Source organism: Emydura macquarii, unplaced genomic scaffold, assembly GCF_026122565.2.
Source record: "Emydura macquarii macquarii isolate MOO-44397 ecotype Brisbane River unplaced genomic scaffold, CSIRO-AGI_Emac_v2 contig_2417, whole genome shotgun sequence".
In the NCBI taxonomy this organism is placed as follows: domain Eukaryota; kingdom Metazoa; phylum Chordata; order Testudines; family Chelidae; genus Emydura; species Emydura macquarii.
In genome coordinates this window covers 2,663,238-2,680,808 of record NW_027132554.1, presented here as the reverse complement: position 1 = coordinate 2,680,808, position 17,571 = coordinate 2,663,238, and the positions used below count along the sequence as shown (strand labels likewise).

Here is a 17,571-nt window from a genome sequence, read left to right as displayed (position 1 = left end):
TAGAGTGCAACTCCTTACCCTGGGCTCCCTGTCAGCATCTGCCTCTTCTGCCTTTGTTTCCGCTCACCGCTTTCTGCCACTGAGACGGATCTGTAGTGAAAAGCAAAAGATGCTGCTGTTCTTCCGTAAAAGGAAACCCAGTGATGAAGCCCGGAAGCGCCTTGAATACCAAATGTGCCTGGTGAGCTTTGGGGTGGTGCTTTTCTATTTTCTGTGTCCCTCTTTTGGATAAGGAAGCTAAACTGGACTCCCAGCTGCTTGTGGGAACTACAAATCCTATGACACTTGCATTACTAGATGCTACTGCACTGCAAATAATAACGAATCAGAGTCCAGGTGTTCACCTGCACTGTGATTTAGCCAGGACAGCTGCGGGGCAGATCCTTAGCTGCGGGGCAGATCCTTAGCTGGTGTAAGTTGTTATAGCTACACTGAAATGAATGAAACTACAGTGCTTTATGCCCTGGTGTGTATTCTTTAAAACAGTTCCCAGGTAGTTCCGTCACCACTTCTCCTAAAAGTAATTAAGGGGTGGTGCAGGCACAAGATAGCTGCCATGTTCTGTGCTGAAGGCAACCACATTTCGGTAGCAGGAGACTGGTTCCTATTTAAGCAGACAGCAAAGTGCTTCAGGATGAAAGGCCTCATGCACTGTATGAAAATATATAAGTGGCTGGTGTAACTGAGAAGAAATGAGTGGTTTTAGACTTTTTTCCCTGTTCATAATTTTAATCGTTTAGAGACACTATCTAGCCACAAAAGATCAAATGTTGCTTTGAATGCCTGCATCAAATGTGTGTATTTTAAACCAATATTTTGCATAAGCTCCGCCTCTCTAAGCACTTCCTGCCATCTTGCTCTGCACTAAAACCTTCATTTAAAGCTTAATTTGGTCCCTGTATTTTCTGACATGAATCTACATGACATCAGTTTTACAGGCTGGGTTAATAACAGTAATTACATCTAATTGTCTGTTGAAAACAGGAATGAATAAATATGTATTAATGATGCTACTCCGTGAAGTCACAGTGGAAATGATTAGACTCCCAAAATTTAATTTACCTTAGAAGCTGCGGAGGACTGGAAGAACTCTTCTTCTAGCTGGTCATTGTCTGTTACGAAGAATTGCTCAGAAGGAGTGAATGCCAGCTCTGCATTCTGCAGCTGAGTTATCCCTGCAGCAGGAGTAGAAAGCAGCAGCAATTACTTTTGTTCCCATAGAAAGCAGATCTGATTCTGAATGCACAAAGGGAATAAATCTGTTGGCTGAGAGATGCCATTTTTACAATAGTCCCTTTATGGCGTAGTAGAGTCTCCATCTCATTAGTGACGATCTCTCTCTCTCTCCCCAGTTCTAGAGAACTGGTAATTATGTACGCTAAAACACTTTCATATGCTTTCTGGTAAAATCTTCTCGCAAAAGTAAGTGACATCTCTGCAGAAATTCACTTCGCCACACGTTTGTATTGTTAGAATTTAGTTTCTTGGTTTCATGAGGCGGGCTGCAGGTATAGCTATAGAATACACTTTTTAGCTCATACTTTCCCTTGATTGTGGTGACCATAGCAAAGAGCTGTGATTAAATTTCTAAACAGAGGTCAGCAGGGTAGTTTAGCCAGCGTGCAGCAAGAGGTCATTTATCTCTCTCAGCATTCGAAAGCTGCAGCACATGTTTCTCTCTCTCTCTCTCTCTCTCTAGGCAAAAGAAGCTGGTGCTGATGACATTCTTGATATATCTAAATGTGAACTCTCCGAGGTATGTTCTCTATGTGATTTGCAGAGTCAGGTGACCTGTCCAACTGTCTCATTTCCTTCCCAATACTGAACTCCAGAGTCAGTATAACTCTGATGAGTCTAGCGACAGAGATGAACCTCTAACTTATCCGTGTCATCCCTTTATCTGTGCAGAATTGGTCCCTCTTTCTTCAATCTAGTTCATCTCTTGAAATGTGAGGCATCTGCCCCTTTCTTTGGAAGTCTTTTCTAAGATGAAACACCCTCCCATTTAGCAAGATGGGAAGGGCAGGGTGATCAAGACCTCCTGACACCTTGTTGTGACCCCCAAGTTAAGAATCCATGCCCTAAATTGTCAGGAAATTTATCAGTGCAAGGCTATAGGTTGCTTTTCTTAACTTCTTCCCTTTGTGCTAGACCTAGGAATCTTGCCATCTGCACTTATTTACCTGTTCAGGTAAAAATCCATGGTTCCAATACAACTGGGCTACTGCTTTAAGAAGAGGGAAAAACCCTAACTGCAGAGCAAGGCCCCTCTCCTAACTTTGTCTCCTTCTAGGCTGCCACACAAACTTGGAACAACCCAGATGTTGAAAAGCGAGGACAGTAATAGAGAGTGATGGATTGCCATGCCCTTTAGAGAGAGACATCTTCACATGCTGGCCCCCTGATGGTCTGCGAGGTGCAAATCTTCATGTGAAAAAGACAGGTCAAAGCATCAATGGTTCCATTCCCCCCAGTGCTATACTGCACAAATGTTCCATGGTGCTTGGTATTGGCTGGAAGTGTGTGCTGATCTCAGTTTTCTGACTGTCCCGTGTATGGTTGCCAACATATGTAAAGGCGTCTATCCTTTCCCATTACCCATTCGGCCAGGGTATGTACCAGGGGGTTACAAAGACCTGCCAGGATGCCAATTTGTATAGTGACCCATTTAGAATGTGCGTGGGCTTCTGAGGGATGTGCACACTGACTGCTAAGCCATCCAAGTCCTGGACAGCTGCCCAGACCTAGCAGCAAGTTCTCTTTTAGCCTGAAGTCCCTGTTGTGCTGCCTAGAGCCACTGTAGATTGTTTGATGTTCACAGCAGTGCAGTGAAGTGCTGGGACCTGGAACCCAGCTATTGACTAATGACAGAGGCTAGTAATCTTAGGTATCAGTTGGGTTTTTTAATGAAAGCTAGTTGTTCAGTCCTGTGGATGGATACTTTAGAAGTGCTTAGAAAGGTAATGGCACATTGCAATTAATCATTGTGATATATTGGGCTATTTTTGTGCTTGATTTTAGATTCCTTATGGGGCTTTTGCAACATGTAAAGTTTTGCAAAAAAAGGTAAGGGATGTCTAAACACTAAGAGTTATTACAGTGTGTGAAGTGTCTGTATAGTGTATACGGACGTTTATATGATGCTTCAGAGGAAAGCAAAATCTCTGTCCTTAATGCATTTGGCCAACTGTGCAATGCTATACAGAGAGGGCGTTGTGACGCTTTCTTGGTGCACTCGAGATTCCGTCACTTTGCTACTCCCCTGCCTCAGTGAGAGAGAGACTTGCTGGTGCTAAACTGGATGTCATCTCTCTGTCACTCCAGTCTGTTAGCCACACAAACAATCACCTCAGAAGCTCTGCCAGCCTGGCTTTGCTTTGCAGATTAACTTTAGGTGCCCCTTGAAGAGCGTTCCCCTGTGGTATTCAGCCCCTGTCACTGGACACGCTTAGAAATTACCAAGTTCCCTGTCTCTAATGGGGCAGTGCACACACCAGCCTGTTTGATTCAACTAAGGAATCACACTTTGCTTAATATTACGGCACTGAGATGTACTTGTGATAAAACCAAGAGAAGTTTATTAACAAAGATAGAGATTTAAGTGATACTGCATAAAGATAATGGAAACAGAATTGGTTAAAAATAGAACAAAAGTACAACACACTTCTAAGAGACTAAACATAACTTTAGCAGGCTACACTTCTTCGGTTAAAGCAGTTATCTCACCCTCAGAGTCTGTTTGCAGAATTTGCTGGTTTTCAGTCAAATCCAAGATCCATAATGGTCACAAATCACTCCCCTCTGCTAAAAGTGTTCCTCAATGACAGGGGTAACAAATGTCTTTTTTCTTCTCCTAATATTTCCCCAAAACTCACTGTTTTGTCCCCAGAGACAAGACAACGCCTTGTGGCATTAGTCTCTGGTTTTCCCATGCTGATTTCACACTCCCCACTTCCCCAGTCAATCTGGCTTTTCCTGTTGACTTACATGCAGATGCAGCTCCCATCGTGTTGGCTTTTGCAATGCTTGATTTACCTGCCTGCCAAGGTCTCTGATGTAAACCAACATTCCTGTGTCTGGGACAAACTTGTTCATCACCTCTGCCTGGTTACATGGTCTGAACATATTTGTAGCACATATGTACAACTTTTATCACCTGCACATACATCTTGCAATGCTTATGATGACCAGTTTGCTATAATCTTTCATTTAATACCTCACGTGACCTTATTTACAGACAAATACTATGATAGCAGTATGTTAGGAGTTGCTGACAGAGTAGTGAACCATCGGTGGGCCTCTGTATCACGGAGGAATATGTGTAGGAATCCTACAGGAATTAAATGAATCAAATATCATGCTGTCTTAGCCTGCATGACCACAGGTATTACTGGTCATAAAATTATCCAGAACCCAGTTTAAATCCAGCTATGATATCTGACTCTGGCCTCTGTGACAGCCAGTTCCACTCATGCAAGTAAATATTTTATTTAATATTTAATCTAATCAGGTCTGACCCTCTCACAGAAATAAAACAATTGAATACAGAATGAAATTCACAGGGATGTGGTTGTTCCAGGCTGTAATATCTCCTGTGATGTTATTCCAATAATTTTTGTCTGTACAGGTGCTGATTGTTCATACAAATAATCTAACATCTCTGGTTCCAAAGTCCTGCAGTCTCCTGAATCTCATAACTGTGAAGGTAACCTGTGACCCTGTAACAGTGTCTCTGTAGTCATTTTGTTCTGCATTCACTCAGGGTTAAAACGCAGAGTAAATCAAATAAACCCCTTACCCATCAAACTGATTCTCATCTCTGGGGACTGACAGTGAGGGGCAAAGGCTTCTTCACTGAGGTCACTCATTCAGTTTCATCCCAGGGTGGCTGTGACAGGAAGTCTTTACCATCTGGTGGCTGTTGCGTTCCTGTCACTGGCACTACTGTAAATCCATTTGTTTGCAGAGACTGGGATTTTCATAGAAATGCAAGGCTGGAAAAGACCTGGAGAGTTCATCAAGTCCAGCCCCCACGCTGAGGCAGGACCGAGTAAACCTGTTTGTCCAACCTGTTCTTAAAAGCCTCCAGTGACAAGGATTCTCCACAGTCTCCCTTGGTGACCTGTTCCAGTGCTGAACTATCTGTAGAGTTAGAAAGCTTTTCCTAATATCTAACCTAACTTTCCCTTGCTCCAAACTAAGACTTCTTGTTCTTCCACTGCTGGACATGGAGACCAGTGGATCACTGACAGGAATTAGGTGCCCAGCTCCTGCTGAAAGTCAATAGGAGTTGTACACCTGACGTTTTTAGGGCCCTTTGAAAGTTGTAGCCTGGCAGACTGATCTTCACTGCTGGGTAACTCATCACCTTTCGTGCTTGTTATGTGACACCTTGCCACAAGCTTGGTTGATGACGGAATCTTCTCCTCCTGCTCCAGGTTTTAGATCTCCATGGCAACCAGCTAACATCACTTCCTGATGATATTGGCCAGCTGACATATCTTCAGGTAAAGGGTCTGTGGGCTGTGGCCTGCGTTACAGGACAGTGTGATTGATTTGTATTGCTATTGAATAGCTAACTGATATTTTAAATGGTACTTTTCAAGGCTTGGATCCTTATCACTTACTTGACTTTCACTGTGATTAACAGGGTCCTTGGGGGAAATGGCAGTGTAGGGCATAGCAGGTACTGCTTTCCTTGGGGCCGGTTTAACACCACACTACTATAACTGGCCTTCAGGAAAGGGCAAGGGCTGGCAACCCAGTCACGGCAGGTCACCAACCATGTGCCATAGGCAGAGAGAGGCTGGAGTTTCTAGTCCTATTGCTTTTCTGAAATACTCAGGTTCTGCAGCTCCTATTGACAGGAACGTGTTGAGAGCTACGGTCCCAGTGTGCCTATTGCAACTCCGATGTCCTGTCTCCACTGGCCTCCCCTCCCACTGCGTGCCCTTGCCATGGTGCGTACTGGAATCCATTACTCCCTGTTGCTCTGGGAAGTTACCGGACATTCCATGATGAGAACCCTCTGGAGCACTGGTTCTCAACCAGGGGTACGTGTACCCCGGGGGTACGCAGAGGTCTTCCAGGGGGTACCTCAACTCATTTAGTTGTTTGCCTAGTTTTACAACAGGCTGCATAAAAAGCACTAGTGAAGTCAGTACAAACTAAAATTTCATACAGACAATGACTTGTTTATATTGCTTTATACACTATACACTGAAATATAAGTACAACATTTATATTCCACTTGATTTATTTTATCATTAAATGATAAAAATGAGAAAGTAAGCAATTGTTCAGCAGTAGTGTGCTGTGACACTTCTGTATTTTTATGTCTGAATTTGTAAGCAAGTCTTTTTAAGTGAGGTGAAACGTGGGGTACGCATGACAAATCAGACTCCTGAAAGGGGTACAGTGATCTGGAAAGGTTGAGAACCACTGCTCTGGGGCATAGGAATCTTGTCTCCCTGAAAATGAGGAACAGCATTAAAAGACTTAAAGTATGTGTGTATTGTACATAATGTGGAGGGGGACATGTCCGGTGCAGCCCTGTGAGAGACCTGCCTTCAGCAGTGACTTTGGGATCCTTGTGCCATAGACCTGGGATGCTGTGCTTTGTGGAGGAGGGATGTGGCCTTCATGGGTAGGGCAGGATTGGACCGTTATGTGAACAAACTAAGTGAGACCCCAACAGCACGCTCTGATCAGGATGTAGCTCTGTCCTTGTGGTGGGAAGGTGGCACTCTAGCCATGGAGGCTGGGAAATATGTTTCATATCGGGGAAAAAATAAAACAGCATCTGCCAGTGTAAGGGGGATGGGACTTTGCTCCATGCTCTAATTGGGGGGCTAGATAAGAGCCACCCCTAGTGAACACTGAGATCCCTCAGCCGTCTCAGTCAGGGAATAATGGTTTCAGTGTCTCCTGAAAAATAGACTAAGCAGTGACTAATTAATCTGTAGATGCTCATGATTATAGACTGGCCCTCTTGGAAGTTACTGGCTGATCTGTAGGTCTCCTCTGCCTGGTACGTGGTCTTAGTTACATCACTGTGAGTTGCCAGACAAAATATCAATAAACCAACAAAATTAATTCTGATTACAGCAGCAGCTTTGGTAGCGGGTTCAGGTCGTTTCAGGCCCCATGACCAGGGTAGTCAATAGGCAGGCCATGGGCCAAAGCCGGATCACCAGGCACTTTTTAAGTGGACTGCAAAGATCAAATGGGTTGAAGCCGTGCCCGCTCCCCAGCGCAGGGGCTCAGTGTGTCCCCCGGCAGCTGCTTGTGCAGCCGCAGCCCCACAGGCTCTGTCTGCTGGCTGGCAGCTGTGCAGGGATGGGGCGAGTGGGCCATGTGGGCACACAAGCAGGTGCTGGCATCCAGGCTCAGTGAGTGGGGCGGTGGGAGCCTCTCAGGACAGCGAGTTGATGGGGAGCTGGCAGGCTGGGGGGAGCCTGGCCACCAGGTAAGCGGATCTGCCAAGTGCCCCTCAGCTGGGCCACCAGCTCTGCTGCGGGCCTCAGAGCCCAGCTGGGCGGGATGACAGATCCAGTTCCAGGCTGCGTCCCGGGCCTTTGTCAGCCGCCCTGCCACTGTGATGGGAACGACACTGCTCCTCACCTCGAGAATGAGAATACAGGTATCCCCACCAGCACCCCCCAAACCTCCCCTCCTAGTACACACACACCTCCCGCATCCCCCAGATGTCCCCCCAAATACCCATTCTCGCTTCTCTTCCCTCCCCTGGCAATGTCCCCTTTTTGGGAACTTGAACTACGGTAACCCTAAGTGGGGGGCAATTAGGGTTAGGGGAGGGGAGCTGGGTGAGTGGCAATCGGGAGTGATATGCCTACAACAATTTTATGGGACAAAACCAAAGTTAATACTCATTGTAAACTCAAAATAAATTCAAAACTGAAACCAGTTGCCTGAAAGTATTTTAATGCTAATATTTGCATCCATTTGACATTTTATCTATGTAATTTCTTACATCTTTCTTGGAGGTTATTTATAGTTTATACAGTGGTTTGATTTTATTTTTCATTTAATGCACTAACAATATCAACAATAGGCCCTGGGTGCGTTACATGGTATTGTATGTATGTTGGACAGAGGCATTTGTGGTGTGAAAAATGTTTCTCTGGAGTCTGGACCTTGACTGTACCTTGAGCAAGAAATCTGGACCTCGACAAAAATAATCGACTACCCTTGCCCTGAGGAGTCTAGGACAGCCATGGACTGTTATGGGTTACTGGGTCCTCAGCCTATGTGTCAGTATATAGTGCCCATCTAAACACATTAGTGGCAGCTCCTCCAAAGACGCTGCCCAGCTGCACCCAACAGATTTCGAGCTTGTTAATCGTGCCTTGTGTGTGACGTTAGCACCAGGATGATATTGTTCAGCTGGCTTGGTTTTCTGTGCAGACAAAGGGAAAAGAGGGGCATTGGGCCACCACAGAAGATCAGCCTGTTTTCCTCTTGTTGCACCTGGACTCAGTTCCGTGTTCTGCTGTCACCAGCGAACAGGGATCACCATTACTCTGAGTAACTGGACACGCTCTGGGTTTTGCTTCAGAAGCAAAACTCTTCAGGGTCTCTGGCTAGCAAAGCCAGACACTTAGGAACTGCAAATTGGCAAATCCCCTTAAAGAGACTCAGTGGGAGCTTCCAAGAACAGCTCTTCCTAACGAGGCCAAAACTGTCCTCTTGTCTCCTGGTCAGCTGCAGACTCCCAAGTCTCCCTGAGTGACTGGTCAATGGCTCTTTCCAAAAGCTTTGTTACCTGAACAACAGTTTCTAAACCCATTGGGCCTGCGGGCACACTTAGTACAGTATAAGCAAGCAGAGATTCAGATGCTTACAGAATGAATTGTTTGAATATCTTCTCTCTCTTAACATCCTAGGTCCTAAACCTTGAAAGGAATCTCTTAAAATCTCTTCCACAGTCTATAGGGGACCTCGCCCAACTCCAGACCCTCAACGTGAAAGGTATGGCAAGCTTTACCAAGGCTGGCCTCCAGGAGAATTGCATTAACAATTTCCCAGCAGCCTGAAGGCCACTCCTAATTTGCATGTAATTTACATATTTAAAAACCAAATTGAACTCTCATACCTATGGTTCTTGCTTATCCTTGTATCTTCCTTGTTAGATGACCAGAAACTTGCGTGCCCAAGCTGTCCAGCAATTAAAATAATGGTCCTGTGCTGCTCAGACCAGCCATTATGGATAGAGAGCAATGGGCCACTGCATTTTAGACCTCCCCAGTCTCCCTCAGGCTGCACTTTGGGCACCCTGGTTTAGATGATCCCTCCCTTGAATCTCCCAAGTATAGAGGGCAGGACAGCCTGCATCTGGGAAAGACAAAAGTAACCTCTTTCTGCTGGGTGACTTTACCTCTGCAGATGCTGGTGCTGCCAAGCCGTGGGAATGCTGTGTGTATTGAAGGGGGTTCTGGTGAGCTACAGGGGAGGGTGCTGTAGGTCACACCTTCTATTTGTCACCTTCACTGGTCGTTCCCTAGATTTCGTGGGCTTGTTACTTGCGTGCAAAGCCCACTGACATGTCAGCCCTTCCTTAACAAAGGTTTTGTGTGGAAATTTCCTTTGCATCAATTCAGACACAAAACTCTTCTCCACTAAGTACCGTGTTTTGGGAGCGTGCGGTGACTCTGAATACGGATGATGGCCATGACAGCAGGAATCCAGCAAACAGAAGATGATTCTTAAATATTTGAGTGCTGGGATTGTTTCTTAAACATGTTGACCCACCTCTTGCTTCTTGATCCGCTAGGAAATCCCCTGCGCTGACCCAGGCGCTAGGTCGGTTCAGGTTTCTGCTCAGCGGGTAGAATGGGCTGGGAAGCTGTAAGATCGGCTGATCTGCTGTATCTGCTGAAGTGCCTCCATTTTAGTTTAGTTGTGACGATGCTGTTGGTGGGGTGCTGTGGTGGATTGGAAGAGCTAGACTGTGCTGTGGGACTAGCTCCTGAAAACAAGAGACGTGAGGGGCTATAAATATAGAAAGCTCTCAGCAAACCTGTCTCTGACACTGTGTATAGCAGCAACACAGTGAGGGAGTTGGACAGCAGCAGATGGGTAAGTCAGGTGTTGTAACAAGTAGAAGGAGCTGCCTGGAAGCAGCCTGCGCTGGCCAAGTGATAGGGTAGGCCCTCCAGGACTCATGAGCCAAATAATCTTCCTGGTTGCATATCAGCAAAGCAAAGGCCTGGCTTGTATCTCTGCTTTGGGATTTCACAGGGGGCCAATTGTCAGTACAGAGCAGCGCAGGTTTAGGAGAAACTAAGACCAGGCCTTGATAAAGGGAATGGTTGCTGAAGCAGGGAAGGGACTGGAGGGTGTGGGAACTCGCATAATTGCTGTGTACAGCTGAAACCCTGATGTCTTTTCCCTTAGATTCACAGGGTAATAGTCCATGTCCTTCCCTCCCAGTCCATGTCTTTGCAGTGGAGCTAGGATGCTCCAGCATGGTGTGTGCTCCTCTTTGGGTATGTCTACACAGGAAAAACCCCACGGCAGAGTCTCAGAGCGGGGGTCAACTGACTCAGGCTTGATGCTGCAGGACTAAAACTAGCAGTATAGATGTTCCCACTCGGGCTGGAGCCTGGATCCTCCCCCCTTGCAGAGGTGTACCCACAGACACTGTGCGTCAGTCAGCACGATTGAGGAAGGAAGTTCTGTACACGCTGAACTGCCCAGCACATTGTAATGCTTAGAAAGAGCTGAAACTTGTTGGCAGCTAAGACTGGGGCTTGGAGTTCAGGGGGGTGAATTCTCTGGAGGGTCGATTGGGAGGGGGTGTCTTAATGGCGTCCCTTTTCTCCCTAGGTAATAAGCTGAAGGAACTGCCTGCTACCTTGGGTGGCCTGCGCAGCTTGCGCACCCTTGACGTCAGTGAGAACCTGCTGCGGGAATTACCCCAGGGACTGGCTCACATCCGCACGCTGGAGGTATGCACCCTCTGCACACACACATCCCCGTGGCAGCGCTAGGCAATCATGGGGGCCCCGAGGCAGTGACGGGCCCCTGATTTGGTGACTCATTTACTTGTCCTTGGTGACAAACACGGTTGCAGTAGAACTGGAACACGCCCGATCTGTGTGGAAGGTGCTGTTTTTCTCTACAAAACGGCATCCTCCATGCAGCGTGACCTTGCGTGCGTGTGAGATCAGACTGGCAGGGGGTGATGCCCGCTAGTGCAGAAACATTCTGCAATTCAGTTATAATGGGGTGCAATGAAAATCTTGCAGTTCAATTTCCAGGGTGAAATCCCCCTTTTCTGCTTCTTTGGCCCCCTGGCTTTTAGCCAGCGGGACTCTGTGTGTGTTGTTAGATTGCAAATAAAAGCTGGAGCGCTGTATGCCCTTTGTTTTGGAGACCCTGACCCTGGATGCTTCGTCCATGACGTACCCGCCGTATGATGTTTGCAGTGCTGGCACAGAGTCTGTTCAGCAGTTCCTGTGCAAAGGTAAGTGAGGGGAGCAGCCTGTGGATGGGGGGTGAAAGTTCAAGCATCTGCTGCTTAAGGTACCTATGGCTAAATGCCAATCAGGTCCCGTCCCGAGATCCAGGAATGTGTCAATGAAGGCATAATGTTTCAGAGGCGATTGGTACTTCACGGGGCCATACCTGGTATCTCAGGGAGCTCTTGATTGGCATTTGCGCACGTGGCAGATATGTGAGCAGCATGTAAGCCGTACCTGGCAGACAGCAGGTGTATGAGCTACCGGCTAGGTAGTGACTTGTTACTGACTTCCTGAAATTGATGATCACTTCTTTTAAAGGGGCAATGTCGGTCTTGTGGTTAAAGCATAGGAACAGGAGTGTGATGGGTATGTATGTTGGCCAAGAAAGGGTTAACAAGCTGCTGTGGGCTCATTCAGCCCTGCTCTGCTCTCCCTGCAGTAGGTGTCAGTCTTGGAGGGAAGGGTTACCAGGGGAAGAGCACAGCTCAGTGGGGGCCAACTGGAAAGGAAAAGAGGCTTCCGGCTCTCCCTCTGAGATAGGCGCCTGCCTGGGACTAGGGACTGCTTGAGAGGCAGTTGGCTGCGAGAGCCTCCCTGAGGGAAGATATGCCTGACACGGGAATCTTCTGATTTGCTACTGGCAGATAGTCTGCAATTGCAGAAGCAGGTGGCCGCAGGGACTGCGATGCCTGAAGGCTTTTTACACCTGAATGAGGACTCTGTAGTGGTTTGTCCTGAGCCCAGGAGAGGCCCAAGTCCAGCAAGTCAGGAGAGCTATTCCAGCCTATGCTGCTGACTCTGTGTGATCGTGGAATGAGTATAATCAATGGGACACAGTAATGCCATGGTACAAAATATATCGGAAGGACAGAATAGGTCGTACCGGTGCGGGAGCGGCACTATATGTGAAAGAAAGTATAGAGTCAAATAAGCAAAAAACTTAAATGCACAAAACTGTGCCACGAAATCTCTGTGGATAGTAATTCCATGCTTGACTAATAAGAATAGCAGTAGGGATATACTGCCGACCACCTGGCCAGGATGCTGATAGTGACTGCGAAATGCTCAGGGAGATTAGAGAGGCTATAAAAATAAAAAACTCAATAATAACCAATTGAGCCTGCTAGATAAAGGGGTGGGGGAGGGAGCGCTGGCTGTGAGCATAAGCTGCATACGTGATATGGGAGTTGCTAAATGGAGGTGCCCAACCAGACATTCAGCCGAACTCCCTGCAATAAGACCAGTCAGGGCAAGAGGAGGAACTGTGACGTTACTTTAATGTAGGGAGAAATCTCCCCCGCTGCTGATCCCCAGGCAGCCGTTCGAATGGGTCTGATGGCTTGAAGCGCACCAGTAGAAGGATGAATTCTCCCTGAGTAGCCTCCTTTGTCCCTAATAACAAGGCGACACGAATGCTTCTCCCACCCCAGTGCTTGAGGCCAGGCACCACAGGGCAGAGCCGCCCTCTTCCTAAGTGAGAGCAATGCCACGCCACTCCCTTCAGAGCCTGCCACTGCCAGCTCCTAGCTGGCTCCAGGACTCAGTGAGCTCCTTCAGGTGCTCAGCCAGGGTGGGGAGTGAGAGACTGTGACTGGAAGCAGAGTCTCCCTGGGCCAGCCCTTACTCACGTGTTGTGTAGCTGCATGGCTCTGTGTGATTTGCCTCATGTCTGGTGTCTTCCAGAATGTGGAATCGAATACTGTCCTCCCTCCCAGTATCTGCTTCCAGTGCTGGAAAGTGATGGAGGAGAAACGTCAGTGGATGGTGTTGACAGGAGTGTGCATAAATACATGGAGGAAGAGAACAAGTGGCAGGTGAGGATCTCCGCTGCACACAGAGCAGAATATCAGCACTTTGCACTTCCGTAGCACCTTCCAGCTGTGGATTTCCATGCACTTTGCTCACTAACCCTCAGGATCTCTCAGCCCTGGGAGGTCTGGAAGCATCATCCTTATATCCATTGGCTAAATGGAGTCACTCAGGTCACAGAGCGAGTCGACGGCAGAGCACAGGAGCCCTGATGCCCACCAGTCTGACCACTGGAACACAGCCCCATCACGTTGGCCCTGCTGCTCGTGGTGTTCAAACCCCCCAGCTGCAGAGAGCACATTATACGTATTCACGGCAGCATTGTCCTGCACTACGTTAATTCAGGTCAGCGTCTTGCAATCAACGAGGCAGGATAGCGAGGGGGCGCGCAGAGCGTCTGTGCTGCGTGCCCGGCATTGCAACACGGGAATTCCAAGACCTTTCCAGGGGGCATCAGTGGGAGCATTAAGGCTCTGCACGGGCAACTTCCCCATTCAAAGGTCAGGCTTTAGCATGGTGAGTCCCGCAGCTCCACCCAGCGAGCATGGAGTCAGCACCCATAGGTCTCGGTTTTATACTGATTAGCTACTGGGACCACACAGCAAGTATGGCAAGAGCGTCTGTTACGAGCCCTTCTGCCCTAAGCTGTGCTCTGTTTTATCTGAAGCCTTCATCACTCGGGTGCAGTGTGCTACCCAGCACACCCTGCTGCTGGCTTCTCCTCGGAGCCCATGTGCCCAGCTAGGCTTGGTTTATGATTATGACCAGAGCCGAATCTGGCCCATCAGCTTCTGTCTCTAACATTGCAAACCTTCCATGATAACTAATTGTCACTGGCTTTAGATAGGCCACAGAATTGCGAACTGAGGACCCAGATTTCTAGACATAGTATAAGGCATGCAGGATCAGCCCTGCACAGGGCTGTGCATAGAAGAGCTTTTTCACTGGACCAGCTTTAGCTGTTTGGGTAGGGCTAGATATCTTGTCAGTTACATGTTCCCTCTGGGAGCTTAGCTGAGAAATCTACTGCGTGAAAGCAGGTAGCTGTAAAACCCGAACATTAGTTGTTGCTTTTTTAATAAATGAAGAGACGTGTTGGTATTCAGGTTTCCCTGATGGTATCTGCAATCCTGACAATGCAGCCTGGTCCTAGGGCATGAGACCTCGAAAGTGACTGGAAATCAAGCAGACTGCTCTGCTGCAAGATGCAGGTTGTCCAAGTGTAATAACAGAGCTAAGCTCACCTACGGTACCACTGCACCCGTAGATTGTCGGGTTCTTTACAAGGGCGGGTGAGTCTTGTTATCCCCAGTGTATAGATGGAGAGCTCTGCATACTCACAGCCCCTGCCCACCCCTTCCTTGGAGATGGGCTCTTTTGGGACGCGGAGTCTGAATTTCCTCATTTACACCAAACGTGGCTCCTTTCACGGACATGGAGTTACATCAGCGTAAGAAGAGAATCTGGCCATTGGGATCTGGTGGAGGGAATTGAGGCACCTCTTACAGGCTTGGCTGAACCTTCAGTGGCCACGTTGGGTGCTGGTTTTCCACCAGGCTCTGAATCTCAGACAGAGAGGGGCGCTTCTCCCAAGTGTGACTGTGCAGGGCCAGCGCACTCTCAGAACAGCATAAGGGACTGTGGTTCGTAACTGTTTCCTTTTTAATCTCGCTGTCCCTTTAACAGATTGGAAGGCCATATCTGTGCCACAGCGGCACAACTATGGTACTGCAGCTATGCTGCTGTAGAATAAAGGCTTCCTCTTACAGCGACAAAAGGGGGTTTTCTGTCTCTGTGGGCAATTCATATCCCCAGCTGGCAGCAGCTAGGTGGACAGAAGCAGTCTGCCATCAGTCTAGTTGTACCCACACCGTGGGTTAGGGCGGTATAGCTACAGAGCTCATGGGTGTGACACTGTAGCTATGTCAGTCTAACTTGGAAGTGTAGCCCAGGCCTGAGTCGGAGGAGGGAATGGCGTGTCCTAACATTACCTAGAGGATATAGTTCCCCTGATGAAATATCTTTCTCCTAATGATTTCATTTACTTTTCAGAACAAATTCTTGGATTATGAGAAGAGGAAGGTAAGGAGGAGTCCCTGTAAATGCCTTTTCTGGGTTTTCTGAGTGTGTTCATTTCTCTTTTTGTCCAGTTGAGCAAACCAGCACTGAATGCCCTGAAACCCGGAGCTCTGCAAACGCCCCCCGCTCTCTGAGTGAAGAGAGGCATCAGAAGCATGTGTGACATCTGACACAAAATGCAGGAATTGCCTGACCACACATTAGTTGCTTTCCTTTCAAATCCGTTTCTTTCAGCGGCCTTGGAGTATTTTTGCGTGAGATGTCCCAGGTTAGATGAGGCATGTGTCCATCTTCATGTGAAAGAAGCAGGGCTGCTTCTAGTAGTTATGCTTTCTACTCTGGAGCCCTCCAGACCCTTTGTTCACGTCTTTTCTACTCTCTAAGCTTGAGGAGTTTTACTCACAGCTGTATCCAAAGACAGCGTGTAAACGTATCCTGCACTCTTCTACCAGAGCATCTGAGTCCTGACGTGCAGCCCCTTGCTACTCCAGTCCTGGGCCCTGTTCTGCTGAGGTCCCTCAATACTGACCCATAGCAGCTCCTGTTCCTGATCCCCTCCCTCCTACTATACAGCTCTTCCAGTGCACCTCCAATCCAGACCTGCAGCCACAGAGAGCACGTGTTGCTGCTCCGCTCCATTGCACATGCTGCCAAAACGTCAGTGATCTTTTCTGCGACCGGAGTGCTGATTTGTGTCAGGTGTCACCCCAGGACTGGCATTACTGCGCCTCAGGCTTTCACCTCTCATTGAGCCTCTGGAGTTGGGATTCTTTTCCCCCGATGCATTAACAGGCTGCATTTTTCCAAGTGAAATCTCACTTGATTTCCTGCCCGTATCTCTAACCTCTGCTGTCCTTGCTGCTAGGCCCAACTGTGTCAGCACTGCCGACCTCTGTCAGTCAGTCACTCTGTATGTCTCTCTGTCCTCTCTCACTCAGCTCAGACTCTCTGGCTGGCTTGCTCTGTTGCTGACGGCCTTCTCCTTCTCCGTTGGCCTTCTGGAGCTCCTGGGATTTCCCTTGGCTTCTAGAGGCTGCACCTTACTGCATCTCTCTTTCGTGCTTGATATTTGTACTGGTTGAAATAAAACCTCTCTCTCTCTCTCTCTCCTCTACAGCTTGTCTTGGGGTGGAAGGGAGGGGGGCTCACTGAGCGTGAAATGATTTTCTGGCCATGCTGAAATGTAGATAGCACGGCAGCTGGAACAGCAGTTTCCTCTTCATGCTGTTGATTCTTGTGTAGGAATCACCTGATTTTTCTAGCTGAACACTCCGGTGCCCGGCTGGTTTAGCCTGTGCGTACAGTTGGGATTTCATTATCCTGATACCATGTTTTCATCAGCCTGGGTCCTGGTTTGAGCAGGGGAACAGGCTGCAGGCTGCTGATCCCAACACTCACTCTGCTTCTCACTCTCCTGCCAGGAAGAGAAAATGCTGGAGAAGCTGGAGTTCGAGCGTCGCCTGGACGTGGGTCAGAGGGAACACGCTCAGCTTCTTCAGCAGAGCAGCAGCCAGAAAGACGAGATTCTGCAGACTGTGAAGAAGGTACATCAGCTGGGGCCCGAGGTTCAGGCACTTGGCCTGTCGCTGATGAGTGTGTTTGATCAGGGCTGTCCATCTGTCCCGCTCTGAACAGACTTGCTTCTTGCCCACCTGCTCCCTCTCAGAACAGGCCTTTCATGTGTCGAAGGGTGGCTCACCCATGCAGAGGGGCCCCCAGAGGCAGCGCTCTCTGCCATTTTATTTCCAAGTGTCTCCTCTCCCTTTCAGGGAGTGTGGGGACAGTCCAGTCCTGCACTGGTCCCTCGTGCTGGGTTAGAGGTGACCTAGCGTGTCTCTGCTCTCTCTAGTGTCTGGGTTTCACGTGATGCTGTCAGTGTTCGTGTAAGTTCTGAATAGGCTCCCTGTCCACCCGCTTGGAGCCTTTCAGCTCCTTGTAATAAACACTGTCCTCAGCGATTCTCCCAGGCTGTGAGCACGGCCCAGCTGAGTTAGCCTGATGAGGACTCGTCACTTCTCTCTCCTCTAGTTTCCCTTTTCCCCTTCCCACAGGAGCAGGTGAGGCTGGAGAAGGGTCTGACAAACCACCAGCGCAACCTGGAGGGGGAGCGCCTGAAGCTGCTGGAGCAGCTGAAGCAAACGGAGCAGGGCATTGCCAGCCGAATCCAGAAGCTGCTGAAGGAGAATCAGAGGTCAGC

General features: G+C 48.4%; 1 protein-coding gene across 4 annotated transcripts in view; it reads left to right on the top strand.

The window, feature by feature from the left end:
• The window catches only part of LRSAM1 (leucine rich repeat and sterile alpha motif containing 1), a 40,857-nt gene that overhangs the window by 5,661 nt on the left and 17,625 nt on the right, over nucleotides 1-17,571 (top strand). For 2 of the 4 annotated variants that reach the window (XM_067561551.1, XM_067561553.1), the window contains exons 2-13: nucleotides 4-181; nucleotides 1,700-1,756; nucleotides 3,022-3,066; nucleotides 4,628-4,705; nucleotides 5,439-5,507; nucleotides 8,907-8,991; nucleotides 10,849-10,970; nucleotides 11,398-11,488; nucleotides 13,170-13,300; nucleotides 15,348-15,377; nucleotides 16,796-16,918; nucleotides 17,426-17,565. In XM_067561551.1, coding sequence (XP_067417652.1) covers nucleotides 110-181; nucleotides 1,700-1,756; nucleotides 3,022-3,066; nucleotides 4,628-4,705; nucleotides 5,439-5,507; nucleotides 8,907-8,991; nucleotides 10,849-10,970; nucleotides 11,398-11,488; nucleotides 13,170-13,300; nucleotides 15,348-15,377; nucleotides 16,796-16,918; nucleotides 17,426-17,565 — 1,043 coding nt within the window. In that variant the 5' untranslated portion in view covers nucleotides 4-109. Of the gene's footprint in view, nucleotides 1-3; nucleotides 182-1,699; nucleotides 1,757-2,293; nucleotides 2,417-3,021; nucleotides 3,067-4,627; nucleotides 4,706-5,438; nucleotides 5,508-8,906; nucleotides 8,992-10,848; nucleotides 10,971-11,397; nucleotides 11,489-13,169; nucleotides 13,301-15,347; nucleotides 15,378-16,795; nucleotides 16,919-17,425; nucleotides 17,566-17,571 lie in introns of those variants that run through there. The other 2 variants (XM_067561555.1, XM_067561554.1) reach the window with 2 other exon arrangements.